This window comes from Pantherophis guttatus, chromosome 1 (genome assembly GCF_059756535.1).
Source record: "Pantherophis guttatus breed Tessera chromosome 1, ASM5975653v1, whole genome shotgun sequence".
Classification (NCBI taxonomy): domain Eukaryota; kingdom Metazoa; phylum Chordata; class Lepidosauria; order Squamata; family Colubridae; genus Pantherophis; species Pantherophis guttatus.
Genome location: NC_142063.1, coordinates 303,592,684 through 303,610,386, shown reverse-complemented (window position 1 = coordinate 303,610,386; position 17,703 = coordinate 303,592,684). Strand labels below are relative to the sequence as shown.

At 36.0% G+C, this 17,703-nt stretch overlaps 1 protein-coding gene across 1 annotated transcript in view; it reads left to right on the top strand.

Moving 5' to 3' along the window:
- The window catches only part of LRPPRC (leucine rich pentatricopeptide repeat containing), a 96,197-nt gene that overhangs the window by 62,103 nt on the left and 16,391 nt on the right, over positions 1-17,703 (top strand). Inside the window, exons 26-30 of the mRNA XM_034427671.3 lie at positions 2,890-2,980; positions 6,005-6,147; positions 6,266-6,380; positions 11,480-11,600; positions 14,933-15,021. Of these exons, the coding sequence (XP_034283562.2) occupies positions 2,890-2,980; positions 6,005-6,147; positions 6,266-6,380; positions 11,480-11,600; positions 14,933-15,021 (559 nt within the window). The remainder of the gene's footprint in view (positions 1-2,889; positions 2,981-6,004; positions 6,148-6,265; positions 6,381-11,479; positions 11,601-14,932; positions 15,022-17,703) is intronic.

Genomic DNA, 17,703 nt, shown 5'->3' with positions numbered 1-17,703 from the left:
AATTGGAGAAGGAAATTTAGTCCACCATGTCTAATTTCCTGCTGAGTGCAAGAATCCCATAGAAGTTTAAGTTTAACTTTACTTTATTGTCATTGCACCCCTTACAACGAAATTAAATGCCATCTTCAATGTACATCATACGTAAGAAAACTATAAAAAAAAAAACCAACATATTTTTCACATTCTACACAATTGAATTGAAAACTCTGATACTGCATTAATATTGCACTATACAGTAGAATTTAACATAGTTACTGCTCTGGGATAGAAGCTGTTTTTCAGCCCATTTGTCCTTGTTTTTATTGTCCTGTACCATCTGCCAGATGGCAATAGTTCAGAAAAAGGGTGCTTTGGATGAGATGGATCTTAGTTTTGAACTTTCCTAAGGCAGCAGGAGCTATAAAGTTCTTCCAAGGAGGAGAAAGGGCAACCAATGATCCTCTGGGGCAATGATGTTAACCTTCTGGAGCGCTGACCTATCTGTCACTGTGCAATTAGCAAACCATACACAGGTGCAGTAAGTTAAGATATTCTCTATAGTGCAGCAATAGAAGGTCACCAGCAGTTTTTCATTCAGTTGTTTCCTGAGAAATCTCAAGTAGTATAATCTCTGCTGGGCCCTTTTGACCAGTGCTGCAATGTCAGCGCCCCAGGTCAGGTCCTCTTTTATGATAACACCCATGAACTTAAAACTGGCCACTTGCTCCACTCAGTCTCCATTGATAGTTGTTGCATCTGCAATGCTTAACGTGGAATGGTCAAGTACTTGTAGGATAAATAGAAACACCACCTAAATTATCTATATCTTGAACTTAGTTGCAAAATTATTAAGTCCTTAGGCAGCATCATTTGTTCCAATATGATTAACTATCAGTGTACATGATAAGATACTGATATTTTTTGGTCACATCCCTGATCCTTGTTTCTAGCAGTCAGGACACTTCGAAAGCCAGTGAGTCCTGTCAGTATATGCTTATTTCAGTTCCTTGCAATAGTTAATCACCAGCTACCATGACTTTTCTTTTGGTCTTCAAGTTGCATCCATTGTGTCCTTTAAGGATCTGCCATCTTGTTCTTTTATGCATTGTTTCTTTTTCTTCTTTTGAGCACTCAGAACTTTATTCACCTGTAAATCTGAAAACTATTTATGAATTCCAGTAGTGCTTACTATTTTCTGGGTTTCTTCCCAGTAGGTGTTATGCTCTTCTATTGCTATCTTCCAGTTAGACTTGTGTTATTGATAGAGAATTACTTCCGCAGTTAGTTTTTGTTAGAAGAGCTTCTCAAAAAATTTCATTCTTGTTAGCTGAAGCTCCATTTTTTTCCCTTCAATGTTTCTCAAATATTCATACGTTATTTTCAGGCAGGAAAATAAACATGTTAGAAACATTGTCACCATTATAGGTTTTCTCTATTCATCTTCATTTGTTTAATTTTTTCCATTTTTTTCCTCTTCTGTTCAATCATGTTTGATTCTCAGAGACTGTATGGACAAGTCCCTACAGTTTTCTTGGCAAGATTTTCCAGAAGTGTGGTTTGTATTTTCTCTTTCTGATAGCTGAAAGAATGTGACTAGTGTAAGTTCATCCAGCAAGCTTTATACCTAAAGTGGGAGTAGAACTCACTTTTTTCCAGTTTCTAGCATGATGCCTGAACCACTACACCAAACTGGCTCTTTTCATCTTTAAGGGAACTACTAATAATAGAACTTGTATTCTTCCTATTCTCCTGTCAGGCTTTCATTTTAATCAAATACAAATTCTTGCCTTAAGAGAAAATGTGCTGGGACTATCACTTAAACTCCCCAGAAAAACTTGTTAGCTCATTCGGAGAAACTCGAATCTGGAGATTGGCTGGAATAAACCTAGAATAAATCCTCTTGCAATTGTTGCTTATTTTGCAGGAAGCAATCATTCAATAATTCTTGCTGAGTAATTAGAAGCTCTTGATATTGGACTATCGAGAGATTATAATAGGATAATTATCCTTTCATCCCCAAAACTCAATGGACAGTCCTTTAGGACATACAACTGCTCTGATCACTCTCCTCTCTTTCCATTTTTGCAAAAACCTGTTAGTTCATACAGTTAATGACCTATTAGTATCCCTGCTGCAAAACCCCAGCCAAAGAGAAGCACACTTATCTCCCTTTATCCTTTTGGAGAGTTTACATGATTCAGTTTTTGGGAAGCAGCTTGCTTCTCCTTTCTTCCTTCAAATTCTTTGCCCCTGGTTGATTCCTCTGATAGATAACAAGAATAGCCACAAGTGATGCCTCTTGTATCTTTCAAAAAAGCCCAATAAAGTGCTTTTTCTTATACCTCACAATGTGTAGAAGTGAGGAAAAAATGGGCACTATAGGCTGTGTGAACTATAGTACTGATAAGTTTAAGAACTCAAACATTATGCTATCCATATTTTTAAAAAGTGCTATCAACAAGGCGAATAGCTTTCCAGATAAACCTACATATATATTTAGACATTGAAGAGGTTGCTGGCATGTTAGACCAAAAGGCAAATGAAAGTGGTTTCATACTAAAAGAGAATATTTGAGGGGCAAATATATGAATACTATTAATGCAAATATATGGAAATTGCTGTGTTAGATATATTTATGTAATAAGATGTTTGAAATATCTGTACATGTTTTGAATATTTTTATAGTTCTTTTTGTTTACACATATTCTAAGAATTCATAGATTATGAAAATTATTACTAAATCATTGGTCCATGTTTTGAAAATATGTGATTCATTCAATGTTACTTTCCTATTAATCAGGCCTTCACACCTTTGTCAACATAGATCATATGGAAAGTTGTATAATTGCCCAGTGTAAACAGAAAAAAATATGAATATTATAATATATATATTCTATTTTTATTTTAAAGGGTGAGAGCCTGGAAGCCATGGTAACACTGACTCAAAACCTCTTTGATTGTGATAGAGATCAGATGTATTATTCTCTGTTATTATTATGCCGTAAGTAAAGTGACCAGTTTTATTTTGTTTCATAGGCTAGACTTATCTGTCGTAATTGCTAAGAATTCCCCAAAAAGCTAATGCAACTGTGTAGTAGCATGAAAAAATAGATATGTATCCTTACAATCAGCTAATTAAAAATAAAATGTAGAAACTACCAAGGAGGTTAGGTGCATAGAACTTCCATATACCAGACAAGATTAAATATTAATGTCATCCAATATTGCATGTTCTGAAAGGTTTCAAATCTCAGGAATAAGTATTTCCTACCAGTTCTTAACTGGAAAAGACACCCCCCACCACCCCCAGATTCTGTTGCAGGTTCTGGTTTAAATATCTTGGCATAACACTACTTTTCCTTCTTGCTGACCAATGCTCATATATTCTATTTTAAAAAAACATCACAAGAAAAATTATGTGGCATTTTTGCATTCAATTCAACAACTTGTCCATGGGTGAAATATTCAGTATGTTTGGGCTGCATTCCAATTTACCAGTTGGTTTCTTTCTTTCAGTTCTAAAGTATTAACTTGAATAGGGAAACATTCTACAGTTGGCTTACTTTGGTTGAATGATAATTGAAGGTTTTTGTAAACTACCTATTTTCTTCTGCATAGGTGGTATTTATCTCTTGAGGAGTTTTTTAAAGAAAGTTGCCATTTCCCATCATTCTGTAGTACTAAACCATGTTTCAGAAATTCAACAAGTGTCTGTGTAATTTCTCCCTTTACTTTGAACTGTCTTGTTTTGCTGTCTGCAAAAGAATTTGAAAAAATGTTCCTCTTTGCTTTGTACATAATTGCTTTCAATAGAAGATAGCCAAATACACTTGCATTCTTCCAAGCCTTTCATAATTTTACCATTACGTAGGCAACTTGTTAAGCTTTAGAGGAAAATGCTATAAAATTGAGAGCCTCATAGCACATTCAACTCATGGAGATTTAAATTTGGCAGACATGTTAAATAGCTGAAATTATTATTTTGAGAAAAAATCAGAAGTTCATATGTATTTGTACTGTCAAACAGCTTTACAGCTTTTATATATATGCTTTTAAGAATGTGTATGTTACTGTTCAAAGCTGGAGCAGTATAGCCTCACATTGGAAATTCTATTAAAACTAGGGGTAGTCACAAAGGTGAAAATGTGTTCTGGTTAAAACCCAAAGCAAATTATTTTTTTAGAAGTTCTACTGAACCTTTTCAGAGAAGCTATAGTTTAGCCGAAACAGAACCCTGAACATTTTGGCTGTTTGGGTGATTTGGACAAAACAAATTCCAGAAGATTTGACAGGACATGTAAGGCAAGGCTGAGACATATCACCCCCATCCCCACTTCACATTAGAATAGTGGCATATCCAAACCCCCCCCCCAACACACACACTTCCTTCTTTGTTTTCCCTTGGCTGCTTCTGCCACCTTGCAGTGGTATGTATCCCACCTGCATCTTCTCTCAGTCTTCATGAAACAGCAAATGTCCAGTCATCTGCAACAAAACAACCCCATTTCATTCAGTGTCTGGACCAAATCATCAAAATCAGCTGTTCCATACATGGGCCAATTTATGCATCCCCCCCCCTGAAAATTTTGAGTGGCCTGCATTTTGGATCACAAAATTGACTGGGAAACTCAGAAATTGACTAGTGGCCATGGTGTCTGCTAATTGGCTCCCAGGTCACAGGAAAAATGGCCCAGAAAATATTTATATTTTATTTTTTAAAAACAATTTTCCAAAGTAAATTGTGGAATGGCGAGGGATGGAAAAAGTTTGAACCTTTGGATGTCTGTTATTGTACTGATACAGATTGATACCTTTACCCATTACTTCAATGTCAGATGGGAAAAGCTTCTTATTAGAACTTAAATATGAATGCTGAAAGCTTTTCTTTCATTGCCAGGACTCTCTCCTGTTTGCATAGGTCAGTTACCCTTGTAAATCGACTTTTTTGCTGCAGCAGATTAACCCACTTCTCCCTCCACAGCTCTGCTTTAGATGGTTTACTATTGGCTTACTATTCAGCAGAAAATAAGCAAAAAGGGGTCAGAATTTCAATTTAAATAAAGAAACATAGCATTGGGCTTCAAAGCATATTTCCCCCCCAGTAAGAGGTTGTTCTCTTCTTCCCAATAGGAATTTCCTCCCTTATACTGACAATATGCCTATCAGGGAGAAATATAAATTTTATGAAAAACTTCTCCAGTCAGCAAAAATAAAAGGCACAAACAATTTCTCTATTCAAATGAAAAGAACAGTTTTTTTCTTAGAAGATAATATTAACGTGTTCCTTAATGCTTTATATTTGGTAATTAATTATAATCCTTCGTCATAGAAATGAAAGAAAATAGATCCAGGAGCATCCTTGTCTGCCAACTGTATTTAGGATTTATGCTGGTAGTTTAAGAAGGGTATTTTATATACTTAGTGTTGTATGAATAATAATAATAATAAAAAAGAACAAAACAACTGCATTTCTTTTGTGATCCTAGAGGAGGAACACATCCCTTTGCAGGAGTGAGTACATAAAAGTACAAACAAACTTATCAATTATGACACTTTGTCAAACTTTGCTTAAGCACTTATTCAACATCAACAACAATTGTTTTGTTTCCACTCATAGAAGGATCTTTTGGATCCAGCAAAGAGCTTAAATTAATTTAACAAAACAGCATCTCCAAATGATATAACCAGAACAGAATATTAATGAAGTTTCACTTAATACAACATGATCTGACTTTTAATTCTTACTGTTATGGATAGTCAAATTTCCAAAGTAAATATAAATAGAGTTGAAACAAGTTTTTGAAATAAAATCTTCTTTCCCTTGGTAAACAGCGGTGTTCCCATTATTGTTTCATAAAATGTGAAGCAGTAAGGAAAAAAAGTACTTTTTATTTTAGCTTACTAGTTTTAATGGAGATTTTGCTAAAATATTTGAAACTTGAAATCTTTGTTTTTTGTGGCAATATGTTAAAATACATTTATCAACAGTACATATGTGTAATTGTTTTCTCTTTTCTTCTTTCAGGGAAAAATAATGATTTGGAAAAGGCTGAATCTGTTTGGACTAAAATGCAGGAAGAAAACATTGTTCCCCGTTCAAGAACTTTACATTTGCTAGGACATATTTTTAAAGCTAATAATCAGAAAATTCCATTTACTGTACCTGAGGTAAATTAGATTCAGTGTTTTATGATGAAATAGCTACATTAGAATAATTATTTTTAATTAGATAATAAGTGGGTATTATGTATTTAGAAAAATAAAGACACATTTGTTTCTTTTTAAGAATTGGTATGAAAGCGATGATGATTCTGCAGCTGTTGGCTTGTCACCACTTCCTCAGCAAATATATCAAGTTAATGAAAAAATAGACCAATTTTGTAAAAATGGTAACCCCAAAGGTAAATCAGTTTTGGCTTCTTAAATCCTTGTTGAAGATATTAACTTTTTCTGTATAGTCACAGTTGATGTTCTATGAACATACAATGTAACTGCAACTGAAAACTTTAGTGCCAGAATATTTACATATATGTGTTACCTGAATCTACTGTACCACATTTTTATAAGACTTGATTACTGTTCTAATTTTGTTTCTATTTTGATTACAAAATCTGACAAGATACCAGTATCTTGTTACAGTATACTGAGATGATAGTATATTAAGATGGGAAAAATGCCACCCCAGAACAAGAGCATAACAGGATAGAAATACTCTAGAATAGAGATTGTGAGGCTATAGTTTCTCTTGCTATATCTGTCTTTTCTGGAGTCTGTTTCCTGTAGACAAAACAGTTAATTCATTGCCCCTAAGCATAAGGAATTTGGAAGGGATATGAGTTAATTGGCCATGATGGATCTTTTCTGGGCAGACATTACCCGAAATAGCCTAGAATTTTGAGCTAGATGAATGCCATCTACTATGGCCACCAGAGGGCAGTTATGGCTGAAGAACTGGTACAGAGATTCTGTCTGCTTTGGGCCCATTCAAGAATGGAAAATTGTTTGGAGAAGCCCTAGAGATTTAAGAAAAGAAAAACTATATCCCTATCCAACAAAAGTTATGAAAGTAAGGATAGTAGGACTTCAAGTTATTTCTGTCATTCCTTTAGTTCTTACAATTCTAGTTCCTACTATTCAAAACATGCTGGGAGAAGAGAGACTTCTGAACAAGCCCCAGCAGCTCCAGCAAGAGTGAACATTGTTTTTCCCCACCCAGCAAAGAGGAGGACCAAAAATGGGTGCCTTAGCCTTAGTTACCTAAATTTGAAAGGTCTTTAGAATCACATGACAATCTACATATATTCATTATCATGGGAAAGAATCCATTCCTTCTCTCTCCAACGGATATTTTAATTGATTTTAAATTGGGTTTGTTTTAAATTGCGGCCAAAAATATTTAATTATTTTAAACTGCTTTTAAATTTTGTATGTCCTGTTTTTATTTTGGCTGTTCACCGCCCTGAGTCCTATTGGAGAAGGGCGGTATACAAATTGAAACAAATAAAATAAATAAATAAATAAATAAATAAATATACTTCCCTTTCCAGGTGGATGAAATCTTGTATGAAACAAGAGTATGAGCTATTTATTGAGTTGTCACATAATCATGATCTCCTTTATTAAATACCACCAACTTAACCTATCCACTTTAGTCAGAGATATACAGAGAGTGCTGCACAAAGTAGTTCCTATACCAGTGATGGCTAACCTTTTTCCCATCGTGTGCCAAAAGCGAGAGTTGCGCAGGGGAGTCGCACACGTGCCCATGCCCATAATGCAGTGTGCCATGTGCATGCACCCCCCCTGTGCTCCCCCCGCTTTTGGCACATGATGGCACAGTGGGCCTTGTAGGCCCGTTTTTCGCCCTCTCCAGGCTTTTCCCAACTTCTGGTGGGCCCGGAAGATCCAAAAATCAGCTGGCCAGTACGCATATACATTCCGGAGCTGAGCTAGGGCAACGTTTGTGTGTCCACTGATATGGCTCCGCATGCCACTTGTGCGCGCTCACACCCATAATGCAATGTGCCTCACGCATGCGCACACGCCCCCCTGTGCTCCTCCCCGCTTTTGGCACATGATGGCACAGTAGGCCCAGTTTTTGCCCTCCCCAGGCTCCAGAGACTCTTGGAGCCTGGGGACAGCAAAAACAGCCTTGCCCCCCCACCCCCACCCGGAGGCCCTCTGGAAGCTGGAAACGGCCCATTTCCCAACTTCCGGTCCCAGTCTGTTTCCGGTCTCCCGAGGGCCTCTGGGGATGGGAAAGGCCGTTTTTGCCCTCCCCAGCCTCCTAGAAAAGCTTTGGAGCCTGGAGAGAGCAAAAAACAGGCCTTCCAGTCCCACCAGAAGTCGGCAAATGGGGCGTTTCTGGCCTCCAGATGGCCTCCAAGGGGTGGGGAAGGCCGTTTTCACCCTCCCCAGGCTCCCAGAAAGCCTCTGGAGGCCAGAAACAGCATGTTTCCTGACTTCTGGTGGGCCTGGAAAGCTTGAAAATCAGCTGGCCGGTGTGCACATGCGTGCTGGAGCTGAGCTAGGACAATGCTTCCGTGTCCACTGATATGGCACGTGTGCCATAGGTTCGCCATCACAGTCCTATACAATTAAGCTCCTTTAATAAAAGATAAGCCCTCACAAACAGTTTGTTTGTTCCACTATAAAATGATTTGACTCTGTTGTAGGAAAGCAATATGTTGGTCTTATCATGAAAGATCATTTTCTGCAATGGAGACAGAACAGCCAGCTACCCTTCAGCTACTTTTATTGAGTATCAAGAGGGAGAGAAATGTCTCAGGGCCTATCTATACCTGCAGCCAATTTAACATAGTTTAGTCACATATATTTATTCCTAATTTCTAAAGTGTTCTTTGGAAGGAGGAATGCTTGGAGTGGAATTGGCATATTAGACCCATTTCCTCTTACTCAGTATAATTGGCTAGGCTTTTTTTTTTAATACTAGAGTAATTATGTTGTTGCTAATGAGATATTAAGTATCCACACCTGGAATACTGCATCCAGTTTTGGTCACACTACATTACAAAAAAGATGTTGAGACTTTGGAAAAAGTGCAAAGAAGAGCAACTAAGATGATTAAAGGCCTGGAGACTAAAACATATGAAGACCGGTTGCAGGATTTGGTGTGGCTAATCTATTGAAAAGAAGGACTGTGGGGGGAGGGGGGACACACATGATAGCAGTATTCCAGTATTTGAAAGTCTATGGCGATTCTCAGTCATCAAGATCAGGATTGTCGCAAGGGTGCTTTTTTTCAGCTGTTCATTTGCATTCTTTTAGAAAGTCATTAAACACAGCCATTTTTTGTTGTTTTTTTAAATCTTAAAAGAATGCAAATGACCAGCTGTCTGCAAGCAATATAAATCCTTCCATTCCCCACCATTCAGACAGAGCTGAAGAAACTTTTTGGATGAGAAGCAAAATGTCTTCAAAGAAAAACCAAAAAGTCCAGTTGCCTTTGGGACAGTATTTGAGAGGTTGCCACAAACAGGAGGGGGTAAACTTATTTTCCAAACCACCAGAGGGTAGGACAAGATACAATGGATGGAAACTAATCAAGGAGAGAAGCAACCTGTAATTGAGGAGAACCTTCCTAACACTGAGGACAGTTAACCAGTGGAACAACTTGCCTTCAGAAGTTGTGGGTGCTTAATCACTGGAGGTTTTTAAGAGACTGGATAGTCAGTTGTCTGAAATGGTATAGGGCCGTGATGGCGAACCTATGGCACACGTGCCATAGGTGGCACATGGAGCCATATTGGTCGGCACGCGAGCGTTGCCCTAGCTCAGCTCCAGCACGCATGCATGCGCTGGCCAGCTGATTTTCAAGCCTTCTGGGCCCACCGGAAGTCAGCAAATGGGCTGTTTCTGGCCTCTGAAGGGCCTTCGGGGGGGGAGCTGTTTTCACCTTTCCCAGACTCCTAGAAAGCCTCTGGAGCCTGGGGAGGGTGAAAAATGAGTCTACCGGGTCCACCGTGCCATCACATGCCAAAAGCGGGAGGAGCACACGGGGGGGGGGGTGTTTCACGCGTGCATGAGCAATGGGGCAGGGCACATAGAATTATGGGTGTGGGCACACACGCATGTGACCGCCCCGCACTCCCCCCGCTTTTGGCATGCGATGGCAAAAAGGTTAGTCATCACTGGTATAGGGTCTCCTGCTTGAGCAGGGGGTTTTGATTAGAAGACCTCCAAGGTCCCTTCCAGTTCTATTTTGATTGATTAATTCCAGGAAACGGGCCAGCTAGCCTGCAACAGATATTCTTCAACTTGTTGGGTTCATGTTTTTAATTTAATCTTGACTATCAGTGATCAAATAATACTATTTTCTTAAGTAAAGCTATCAAGACTTATCTTGTAGTACTGTCCTACAATTGTATGTTTTGTGTGTATGTGTTTCATTTCATTGAATGCAATAACCTAGCTTTAACATGTAATACTTGGTATTTTAGCTACAGTAATCTAGATACTAAAATCATTGTAAACATAACAAAGAACAAAATTAATGAATATTGATCTAAAGCGGTGTGTAAATTGTTACACACTCTTGTTTCAATGCAAAATATTATGAACATATTCTTAATCACTGCAACATTCACCGAATTTCATGATATCTTTTTTACCTTTAAGAATAACATAATATAAGATTTGCATCTATTTAGTCAGTATATATAGTGTAATTTTTCAAATTCTGTCTCACTTATTCTTCATTCAGTTTTCTGGATATATTTTCAGACATAAGCAAAATTCCACGGCATATATAAGCTCTTTCATGTATAATATTTTATTCTAAGGATTGAAATGACTTTCTAATGTAAACTGTTGAATAGTGGGTATTTCCAGATATGTAACATGTATTTTTAAAGCAGATTAATGTTTTGGTGGGACATTCACATCTTAATCTTGTTCAGAAAAGTAAATGATTGAAAAGAATACTTCCCTTTTCCTCCTTAGCTTCCTCTTCTTAATAATGTCTTTTGACTGTCAATTATTGTGAATGTGTGAAATAAAACCATTAATCAGTCAGATAAATGCTGTTGTAATATACTTATAAATGGTATGTTTCTGTGTAAACCTTGTTGTAAGCAAATAATTCCGTCTCTCAAAAGTAGAAATACTGCTAACATTTCCAAAAGACTTCTGGGATAAATATTAACCACAAGAATTAGGAATTATCTTAAAATTGAATATAAAGTATTCTTAAATGAGTAGCATTGCAGTGATTTGACAGTGTTTTTGAAAAGGGCTGTTTTGTGACTGGCTAAGACATAACTTGTTTCTCATTGGTGGCAGTAATTCCTCCTCCCCCCTTTTAATATGAAGACAAACTTAAGTTGCTGAAAGTTCAATAGAAATGAGATTTTTATTGGACACTAAAACAGCTCTTAAATGTAGCTTTGAGCTCAGAAAGAAGCAGAGAAACAGATGGAAATTTTACTGTGCCATTTCAATAAACACTGACATATTTATTATTTTTTTAATTCTTTTGCAGAGGCATACAAACTTTTTCTAATGGCAAAGGACGTTGTACTTAATGTCGGTTGTTACAACAATCTTATCAAAGCATTGCTCAGCCATGGTTCTCTTACAGAAGCAATGGAAGTTAAAACGATGTAAGTCATTTTATGTATGCATCTCTCTTTAGCAGGTATGGGTAATTTTGCGTATACATCATTTCATACCTTGCCTGTTTTTTTAAGGACAATGTCAATGTAATGTACTACACTTTCCATCGTTGAATCAAAGTTGATATTCTGAAGTCATCTTTGTCAATAGTCCATCATGACTGAGTCACACATTTGGTACACTTAACAATTTAACAATGCAGACATTATCAAAACACCAAACCAGAGAACAAATATTGCAAATATTCTCTTGAAAGAATCATATGAATAGGAATAAACATCGTTTAGTGCATCAGACAGCTTTGGTTCATGCATAAAATCCCCAGTGTGGAGTAGAGATCTGAATATGCAACTATGCCACACATTTATTCAGTTGCTTGAATCTCTTAAAAGAACTTTCTTGAAATAAACTTATTAGAGTATGGATTAATTTTATATCGATAGTGAAAAAGAGAGATTAACATACAGAAGATTGTCAGTGGCCATCACATCCAACTGTAATCTGATCCATCACACTATAGAAATAACAATGGTGGGTATCAGCTATAAATATTGAGACTGTTAGAGGAATGAATTATCTTTACAATTAGCTTACATTGTAACCAAGAATGACAGAAAAGTTTTAAATTAGAAGACTGTTGAAAGGGCAGTTTATTAGACTAAATTTATAATAACAAAAACAACAATAATAGAATTAAATAGCTACTAGAAAATAACCTGAGATTTTTATATGTTCAAAAAAATAGAGATTTATCTTAAGTAGTTAATATACAGAAACACAAACTTACCAACAAGTTGACTGACTTTCAGAAAATAACCTGCTAGAAATAAAGATGAACGTGAACAGAAAACAATTAAAGCAAGATTTAAATTGTGAACTAATTAAGATTATACTGAAATTATATAAAATAAAATGATAAAGTAAATTTTAACTTCAGTATTTAACCCTAAAATCTTACCTGTATTTCGCTCTGCTTGGACATGTTGCATAACTAGGAATTAAATGGTTACTAGTAAATAACAGAAGATTCATCATGCTTCAGCTCTACAGTCCTTTCCAGTTGCCCTTCCCAAATGCATGGAATCTTTCTCTTGTACTTTAGCTAATTCTCCTTTAGCATAATTTAGCATTGTGACTCAAATCCAACAAAACTATGTTTAGTCTTTGTTATTATTATCTTTATTCATTTATTTATATCCTGCCTTTATTATTTGTATAAATAACTCAGGATGGCGAACATATTCTTTCCTCTTGCTATTATTTTAAACATGCAAGTAAAAAAAAAAATTGGGTTATGAAAAATAACAAAATAAAAACCATCCATGTTCTCTTCACTGATATTCTAGAGAGAGAGTCAGTATACTTGATTTATATATCTAATGCTCAGCTGAATCATTTTGGAGGCTAAATCATTGCCTCCAAAATGGATTGCAGTATAGATACTAATCCAGTAAATAAAAAACAGAGAAACAAAGAGATTCTCTTAAACAAATATATATTATGTAATGAGAGACTCTTGTATAAAACCTGCTCATCTTGCTACATTTTACATTAATTTTGATACGATATACATATGTTAGGTGTCAAAACAAAGAATTTTCAGGATTGCTTGGTAAATTGCAAATATAAATCACTAGGACTGTTGAATATTTAATAAATTATAGAGAAATAGCTTTTCATCACATTGGCAAAGGTTAACACTTTTGGTGAAAATTTAAGCAGGCTAATCTATCAGAACACAATATACTTTACATAGTCTATTACCAGCAGAGACAAAACATAAAATAAAAAATAATAATAATTTGGTAATCAAAGTGAAATACAATAAGATTGTATATTGGGGAAAATAACATTCCAAGATCAGGTTATTTTGGAAGAGAGTTCTGCCTACCTTACGTAAGGAAGAAATAAGTCATTATTTTCTTTTTCCTACCTGTATGGGTAGATATTTTTTAAAAATCAATAATTTCTGATAGATAAATTGGAAATACTGAATGCTAGTGCCTTTATAGAAAAATATTTTATTATTATTATTGTCACCCCAAAGATCTTGATGAAATTTAACTATAGTTCTAAAATAGAAATGTAGAAGTTTTGAAATAAGGGATTAGGTCTGCAATAACAGCAACACTTATTTAATTGCACTAAAGATTGGAAGATTGGGGAAAGTAAATCCTTTGTAATATGTCATTTACAGTTCTGTGCATGAGTTTTTGACTTACAGGTTTTGACAGATGGGGCAAAAGAAAAAAAAGAGCAATGAGGGCTTAGGCAGAGATTAAGCGGATTGGTTTGGAAGAGTAAGGAAATCCTGAGGGCCCAGAAGCTGAAAGTGACTGAGAGGAAGGTCATATTATGAATTTAGCGGAGGATTTTCTTGAGATTGGGGAGAATAATTTAGCAATGACTCTGTTTATTTCCTAATCCGCTTAGTTCATGAATTCAGAAAGGTGGGCTCTTCTGTTGTTTCTCACAAGATGATCCCTGTGGTTTAATCTGATTGTTGATACAGCAAATGTCAGCCTTGTATTTACTCCTCTCAGGGGGAATTTTAAGAGTAAAGTCTATATTTAATTATGTGGGGACCATTTAAAGCCATGGACATTAAAATAGAAAAAGGTTTTCTGATCAGCTTGTTCAAAGTTTTTTTCCCCCCCAAAAGGATTTAAATATTAGTAAAGCTAATTTCTTGCAGTTTCTGGTAAGTGAAGTTGTTCATTTTTATTTTGTTTTTGCCTTTTAAATTACAGAATTAATGAATGATGCAATTTAGTTATAGGACCGCAGAGTAATATATAAAGTTTTTTTTAATTCTGCATATGTCTAGATGACAAAAATTTGAAAATTAAATCAACCAAATTATACAGAACTGGTTCATAATATCCCTTTGATTTGTATTTAAAATATACTGTGCTCAATGCAGGAAGAATGGTTTTACATTTTATAATTATGGTGACTGTTTTAAAAAGAAGAACAAAGTATCCCGCTTAGGATACAGCAGAACAATAGTGGGCATGCAGTTATTTTCGTCATGTAATATGTCAGCATTCAAGAATCTGAACCGATTGTTTAAAAAAATCTTGTACTTTGTTTCTTTTGTTGCTCATTTCCAACTTTGTCATCTGTCAGAATGCACAAAAAAATTATCCTTCTATAACCATTGACAGGATAACACAAAAGCTGTCTCCAGGTCGATATTTTGCAGCAATATTTTTAACATACGAACAGTAGTTTTTATAATTTCACCTTGGTGCTCAACCATTTATTATCGTATCAGAAGCATGTCAGTAATTCCTTTCTAAATGTCTGCTTCTTTTAGCGCTGAGAACCACATCAAGGGCTTCGTGCTGAACGATGCTGCCAGCAGCCTCCTCATCTTAACGCAAGTTAGGCGGGATTATTTGAAAGGTATGTCACAATGCTTGACCTTTACGTCACATTAATGCCTCTGCAGATTTTTCTTGTAACGCCCTTCGAATACTTGGATAAAGGAGTCCATTTAGCAAATTACCTGCTTATCAAGCGCCTTTTGTGGTAGCTGAGAGACGTAAATTACTGTACATGCATTTATAATACAGCTTGAATATGAATGTACTTGTCATTTGACCACTTAGTCCAGTTTCCGTTCCATTTAACACAAGATGGGTTTTCTTAAGATGAATCACAGCTCTTCAGACATGCAAAATTTGTGTTCCAGAACGAGAAAAAGTACAGGCTTTCAAATGCGTTAAAATTCACAGCACAATTCATTTTGCTTTGGAAATTAACATACCTTAGAGCATCTGAAACAATTCCCAGCAGTTTCTTCCTGCACAATGTGTTTGTAGCACCAGATATCAAGTGAGTTAAATTGAGTGTTAAATGTGAGTGGCTGTGCACTAAATGTTTATAGTACTTATTTTTTAAAAACTTAATCGAATACTTTTAATAGTTCTCAATGCCAGCAGTAATAAAACATACATTGTCCTTTTGTGCTTTTTGTAAACTTTACTTTGCATGGTAACAGCAGTTTCGGCTAAACAGTGTAAATGCTTGTGAATGCAGTGGTGGACAATTTTACTGTTATTCTATATTCATTTATTTGAATCTAGTTTAGATTCATCTTGAACATCTTCCCTCAGAATCTACTGGTTTTCACATAGCAAGAAGGCCAGTCAGGTTTGGGATCACTGAACTTTCACAAATTACAATTTTATACCACAGTTGTTACGGATTGCTGATGAAAATGTCTTTTGTGTTTTCCATCATATGATTAAATGCATCGTTTCCATATTTTATTTCATTTTTAGTCCTAGTTTAGCAAATAACCTTCTTTAAGGTAGCAGGACTATTGCTAAATCATTTAGTTTCATGAATTCTCTGAAGAATATAACTTAGTTTAAATATATCGGAGTTGGATAACATTATACAGTTCTTGGCTTAATTAAAAGAGTCCTTTAAACTGTACAAGTTCAGAACTCTGATAAGAAGTGCCTGTCCTTTAGTGGTCTATGGTGTGGGAAGAAGTGAAGGTGTCTGAAACAGCACAGAAACAAAGATTATCAGGAGATGAAAAAAATGTAAGAAAAGCTGTGGGTGGCCTGTCCATATTTTGCTTTGGTCCTACTTAAGTTCTGCTTAAGCTCCATGTGGTTCCCAAGTGATTATCCCCAGGGAATCCTTTCATCAGAAATAATTGCCCATCAATCAGCTGCCATGACCCTATAATGCCAGACATGATATCCTGAATCTCAAAGTATTGAGAAGAGTCACTGGGAGAATAGCTTCTCCTCTCTACCTTCCCTTGAGACCAGTACTTAAGCAAAATTTCTAAAGCATAACAAGGCATCTTGCTGTTCTCCCATAATTTGCTTTTTTGGCTTTCTCTTGGACAGCAACTAAAGGAAGCAGTAAAAGATTGCAGACAGATTGGCAGAGACTTCCTGCTTCAAACTATTGAACTTGAACTTCTTTGCTTATATTTGACCTCTGATTTCTACAGATGTGTCTGCTTCCCTTTCCCTTTCCCTTTCCCTTTCCCTTTCCCTTTCTCTTGCTGGATACCTCCTGGCTTGCCCTCAGCAATGGCTAATGAAACACTTGCAAACCTTGAGATCATTTTCTCAGTACTGAGTGCATTAATCCTGTTTCTCTGTGCTGTGCTTTACTTATCTAGCCAATTTTTTATTCTTTAGAGCAGAGCAGGGAAGCTTGTATAAAAACTATAGAACTGAAATTGGAAGTCCAGTGGAATCTGTATTTTAAAAATACTTAATTCGATGTGCTGATATGATCTACCTAGGCTAAGGATGCTCCACTGAAGGTAATTCATGCCTTGATCATTCCCAGATAGCCTACTACAATGTGGGGCTCCACATTGTAGTAGCCTTAAAATTGGATGGATTATTTGTGCCGGGCAAAAAAAACACTAATTGTACAGTCACTGCAGTGGTTTCAAAATTGTCTTCTAGGCCCAAATCAAAGTACTAGTTACTATTTCTAAAGCTCTTTACGGTGCAGTGTGAGAATATGTCAGGCAACACCTTGCTGAAACTGACTCTGACCCCTTCATTCCCCTAAAAGAGAGCCTGTTGCAGGTCCCCATCCTTAGAGGATTTACTGGCATGGGTCCAGCAACAGGCCTCCATTTTATGGAGCACTCTCTCCTGGAGATGGCCTCTAATTTATAGATCTTTCAAAACCTAGCCAGAGAATTGCTGCCTCAGCAGGTGTTTGGCCTTGAGTTAATTTCATACAATAGTGGTGCAATATGTTCATTTTGTATTGATTGTTTTTATTGCTTCCATGGGATTTTAATAAGTAATAATCAGAATTTTTAACATGAAAATTAATATATAGCCATTGTAACTAAAATAGGGAGAATTATGACCTTGGTCAATTATACATACACATCAGATCTTAATAAACCGAGTCTAAATTATAGTCATTAAGAAAATAGTCACATTTTTATAGTGAAACCTTGATTTTTCTGGATCTCCATTTAGTGATCTTTAGATGCAACAATTCTTTTTAAAGATTTCATCTCCAATTATTTATCTGAAGCAGCCTAAACAATTTTTTACATCTTTTCTCTAATTATATAATCTATGT